At 36.4% G+C, this 5,361-nt stretch overlaps 1 protein-coding gene across 1 annotated transcript; it reads left to right on the forward strand.

The window, feature by feature from the left end:
• The first annotated feature begins 201 nt into the window (after positions 1–201).
• On the forward strand, positions 202–2,918 carry LOC109797506 (chaperone protein dnaJ 6). Its single transcript, XM_020357561.3, has 8 exons — positions 202–450; positions 565–663; positions 753–854; positions 1,704–1,763; positions 1,848–1,954; positions 2,039–2,121; positions 2,371–2,461; positions 2,544–2,918. Exons 1-8 carry the CDS (start codon positions 373–375, stop codon positions 2,755–2,757), a joined length of 834 nt encoding a protein of 277 aa, XP_020213150.2. The 5' UTR covers positions 202–372; the 3' UTR covers positions 2,758–2,918.
• Positions 2,919–5,361: the final 2,443 nt, after the last annotated feature.

A 5,361-nucleotide genomic window follows, 5' to 3' on the forward strand; every position in this document is an offset into this window, starting at 1 on the left:
TACTTTTTTTTTCTAAAAAAAGAATTACAAAGTGTATTTTTTATAATGCCATTTCGTTTTGTAGGCTAATTTTCGTTATTTTTTCTTTAATTCAAACATAAAAAAATGCAGATTTGAATAAATAAAATTTAAATAAAAAACTCAAACCATGACATAAAGACATGAACGTGAAGACTTGATTGTGGTAAAATGTGACATGGCGGGAAAAAGGGTAAAGCGGGAATCACATGGCGGGAACAACCCCAACTTTTTCTTCAAATAATAATTTCAATTTAATTTTAAGCGCAGATTTTTTGATTTTGATTTAAAACAAGCACGACGCGCAAACCCACCGAACGAGTTTTGGAATCACTTTGTTTGAGCATAACAAAAATGGCGCAGAAGAAGAAAGCTAGGGTTTCCGACGACGAAGAAATGGAAGTGCAGCACGATCAAACCAGCCTCTACCAGGTACCCTAAATTCGCGCTTTTCTCTCTGTTTCCTTCGATTATCGATCATTTCATTCGTATGTTGTTGCTGTGATGTGTCACTTTGTTGGATTTTGATCGAGTCGTTGGTTGTAGGTTCTTGGTGTGGAGAGAACGGCGTCTCAGCACGAGATAAAGAAGGCGTACCACAAGTTGGCGTTGCGGCTTCATCCTGATAAGAACCCTGGTGATGAGGTGATAATTTAAGCTTCATATGCCATCGTTGTTTTTCTTCACTGGGTTTTAGGTTTTGGCACTTTTGTAACTTTTTTGAGGTGTTGCAGGGAGCTAAAGAGAAATTTCAGCAGCTGCAAAAAGTGATATCGATTCTCGGGGATGAAGAGAAGCGGGCGCTGTATGATCAGACTGGTTGTGTTGACGATGCTGTGAGTGTTGCATTTTTGTTTTTATTTTTCCATGTGCTGCTGCAGGTGAATTGGGATTTCCATAAACACCTATAGAGGTAAAGAAAATAAGAAGATAAAGTGAATTGAACTTCTTCCATAAGTATAACTTAAGCACCGCAGCTGTTGAGGAAGTTAGATGAAAGAAATTTTATATAAGTTAGTGCATAAATTGATTTAAACTTATAAGAGAAGTTAAATTCATTTTACTTTCTTCTTTTATAAGTTCTTACAGTTTTTCCTCCAAATAGTGTCCTAATTGTGTTGTTTGATCCATTTAGTTGATCTTATTTAGCAGGACAAGACATTTGATCTTGTTGATGAATCGATGGAGCATAATACATTGAATTCGTATTTGGTAGTGACCAGATACAAAGTAAATTCTTTCAAAAATGGTTCTTTCACACCCTATGGGGGTGTATACACCTTGGAGGGAAGAGAGAAATAAGAAAGGAACAGAGGAAGTGATAGATGTAATGACTAGTGAGGAAGAAAAAAAGAGATTGAGTTGGGTGTAAGCCATAAGGGGAGTGTAAAAATTAAGGGATGAAAAAAAATTAGAGTTGGAATGCTTATATTCTATTACAGTTATTGGAGGAAAGTATCCTCATATAATATTTTTTTGGGTTCTCTAATAAGATTTTAAAGATGCTTGGTTAACAATGCATTAGGAAAAAAAAGACACTGGTCAACAAGCATTTGATTTTCTCTACTAAATGCTTATAATTAATTAAAATAAATGTTAAATGCTTGAAGAGTTGCATTCAGGATACTTTAGCATTGTCTTGGACATTTACAACTCATTTATGTTTTTTTCCCCCTGAAAATCAGGACCTTGCTGGAGATGTTGTTCAGAATCTTCAAGAGTTCTTCAGAACAATGTACAAGAAGGTACTTGTTTTAATGTATTCTATTCCGTTTTTTGATGCATTGTGATATGCTCTTTATTTACGTGGTACATAAAACGAGCTGCAGGTCAGTGAAGCTGATATTGAGGAGTTTGAAGCGAACTACAGGGGTTCTGACTCAGAGAAAAATGATTTGATTGATTTGTACAAGAAGTGCAAGGGTAATATGAATAGGTAATAAGGCACTGTGAATTTGTGATGCGCATGAGCCATATTTGAAAGGTTGAGTTTGATATCAGGAGCAATCTCCCTTTGCAGGCTTTTTTGTTCAATGCTTTGTTCAGATCCTAAACTTGATTCACACCGATTCAAAGATATTCTTGATGAGGCTATAGCTTCTGGTAAGAATACTTACAAGGTTTTTTTAACCAAGGTTTCAGTCAGACTGTCAAACATTTACTGTAGTTTTCTCTGCAGGAATACAGATCAATTAGGAAACTGGAGATCATGCACTTATTTTACTTTTAAGATTTAGCAATGTGAATCAGCATGTTAATATGAGTAGTCATGGAAAAGTCCGTTATATTCTTGGTTTAGTAAACCTTTTCTTTGATAATGATTATTTATTTTCTTTTATCCATATTCTATAGGAGAACTGAAGGCAAACAAAGCCTATCAGAAATGGGCTAAGGATGTATCTGAAACCAAACCGCCCACAAGTCCTTTGAGGAGGAGGGAAAAGTAGGTAGAAGAAGCAGGGTTTTGCTAGATACTTTTATGCTGTAATTTAGGTATGATTCATTCATTCCATTTTTTTCTGCAGGTCAAAAAAGAAGTCAGAAACTGATCTGGGTGCAATCATAGCACAACGCCAAAATGCGAGGAAAGGCCAGTTTGATTCATTGTTCTCATCTCTAGTATCAAAATATGGTGGAGGTGATACGTCAGAACCCTCTGAAGAGGAGTTCGAAGCTGCAAGGAGAAAGCTGGAGACTGGCAGATCCTCTAAAAAGTCGAAGCAATCAAAGCGGAAATAAAAATCATATAATTAAATGTATAGTTAATTTGTTTGTGACATGACGTCTGGTCCTGTCTCTTAGTTATCAAATGTTGGTGTATTTAAAAGAACTACTTGGGTGTTTTCAAATTGTAATTTGACGTGACTGGTTATGTTGCAAAATGAGATGAAACCATTTCATTTCTTGGTTGCGACGGCAAGTGATTGCTATCCTTTTCCAACTTTTTATATGGATGGTTGTTTTTATTTTATTTTATTTTCTTATAGGAATTACAATGACTGGGACATTGTTTGTATTTAGGATCTTTGAAAAAACTATTTTAATTCTTTTATGATTAGGTCGATAATAGTAGTTTACTTTAGTTATTTATTTAGAACCAATGTTTATAGTTATGTTTTGGTTTGTAATAAATTTTAGTAAAAAAGTTTTGATAAATTGATTTTAAATTTTTGTATGTGATTACTGTTTTCAGTTACAAATTTTACACCGAAATGTGTCGTGTGAAATTGATAATGGGAGTAAACCAAACGAACACTAGATTTGAATGAAAGATTTGTGACATTTTCTAAGTCTTCAAGGCGCCTAGCAAATTTCGGCTTGAAAACAACTGGCGAAAACTGGTTCATGACATTGGCAAATTTTATTGAAGGTGCAAATAGCTGCATTATGTTGGCCCAAAGTGAGGTGGTCGGAGTTGGGATGATCCCTTCTTTTGCTATAGGAAATTTGTTGTAGTGAATGCCTTTTAAAACGAGAATCGTCAAACTAATGACGTAGCATGTGCTGTCTTTGTCATTGTCGACGCCTAGTTCATAGCACACTATTGTTTTCATATAACCTATCCCCATTATGCCGTAAGTATAATGAATATCAAATCAAAAGTTTACAGGTTTTTGAATGGAATTTTGGATTTCATGGTCAGTTATCAAAAGCAAAGACAAGAGAATGATTACTGCCGACACTACATGGTTGCTTTTGCGGGGACAATGGTTATTGTAATATTCGGAGCAGCACATGAGAGAACAGCGGTTGGTGTCGAGACAAATGCTTCAGAAGTAACTGGTCTCATGAGTAACTGTTGTCTCTCTTAGCAGTTTTATTAACTTCTTACTGTCTCCGACAACTTGAACAAAGCAAAAAAAAAAAAAAAAGGATCTCATGGGAGTGAAAGAATTTGGCCTGTGTTGGGGTCACTCGAAAACTGTATGACTCGAAAATAATGTTTGAACTTGCTCAAAAAATATCTTATAATGGCGACATCACTTACCTGTAAGGTTTAAGGTCGAAAAATAGAATAGTGCAGATTAAACAAAGACGTACTCGGATAGTGAGATGGTTATGCTAAAAGGTGGTCGAAGAGGAAGAACTCGCGGAAAAACGGTTATGAGAAGTTATCTTTTGAACCTCGCGAAAGAACGGTTATGAGAAGTTATCTTGTGAATCCACGTAGGTAGTGGATAGCGGTTATACTCACCCACAACGTTCCTCATGAAACTTACTGCTCATGATTAAACTCTATAAATATGAGAGTTGTACGCCTTCACGGAGGTCGGAAAAACTCATTTGAACTGAATTCTCAAGCACTCTCTGCCTGCACACATGACTTCCATGCGAGGAATTATCTTTGGGTATGATCACTTCTCGACCACATTTCTTTTCTTGTTCTAGGAGTAGTTGTAGTCTAGGTTTCTTTCTTTATTTTTTCCTAATCACATAGTTGTAGTGCATTAATTGTAACTCTTGGACAGTATGTAATTTGAACCATGTTTTGTATTGCGAATATATCCATTATTCATTCTGTTCATTTTAGCATTTATGTGCATGCGAATTATTACTTGTTAATTATCGAGGAATATCTAGAAACAAGTAATCACTAAATCTGCCTACTCCATGTTCTGTTCTTAAATTAAATACCTAAATTGAAACCATTTATGTGCTAGTTCGAATATAAAGGGTCCACGAACGAATTTCATCGTAAACAAATTGGCACGCCCGGTGGGACTTGTTTAAGTCAAACATAATTGGACTAGTTTTAGGTATGTGTGTTGCATGAGACTCAGGAGTGGAAGAACTATGTCTACATCTAATAATCAGAGAGATACCAACACGAACAATAATAATCACGTAGATGTGGAGCACCCTGATAATGTGACTAATGTGACCAGGGGGGCAGCATCTTCCCCTGTGTTGCTCGAAAATACAGCTAGGCAAACAAATGTTACTCAGGAACTAGCAAATGTCACTAGGGAATACCCCTGGGGTATGCCACAGAATTGGCGAAATACCTAACCAGTGCATGTCGAAATGCCAGTGCCTTTCTTAGGACCAAATCCATAAATGCACGTATCCCCACAGGGATATAATCCTGGACCAAATGGCATGGGTTTCGTTATGCAAGACCCATATCAACACGTAGGAACAAGTCAGGAAGGTTCTCTGATTCGACCAGGTAGTTACGTACCTACGGGTATTAGCAACCAAGCTATGATGGCTCTTCGACAACAGATGGAGCATAGTAATCATGACATGGTCAACCTGTTGTCAACCCAAATGCATAACATAATGACTCCTTTGTACGAGTTAATAAACAAAATAGGGGATAAATTGGGTGACGGGCCACCT

Source organism: Cajanus cajan, chromosome 6 (genome assembly GCF_000230855.2).
Source record: "Cajanus cajan strain Asha chromosome 6, NIPB_CcT2T_4, whole genome shotgun sequence".
In the NCBI taxonomy this organism is placed as follows: domain Eukaryota; kingdom Viridiplantae; phylum Streptophyta; class Magnoliopsida; order Fabales; family Fabaceae; genus Cajanus; species Cajanus cajan.

Coding starts and splice junctions, on each gene's coding strand:
- LOC109797506 (XM_020357561.3), top strand. CDS start 373: ATGGCGCAGAAGAAGAAAGCTAGGGTTTCCGACGACGAAGAAATGGAA. Junction 664..752: donor ATAAGAACCCTGGTGATGAG/GTGATAATTTAA, acceptor GAGGTGTTGCAG/GGAGCTAAAGAGAAATTTCA. Junction 1,955..2,038: donor TGCAAGGGTAATATGAATAG/GTAATAAGGCAC, acceptor CTCCCTTTGCAG/GCTTTTTTGTTCAATGCTTT.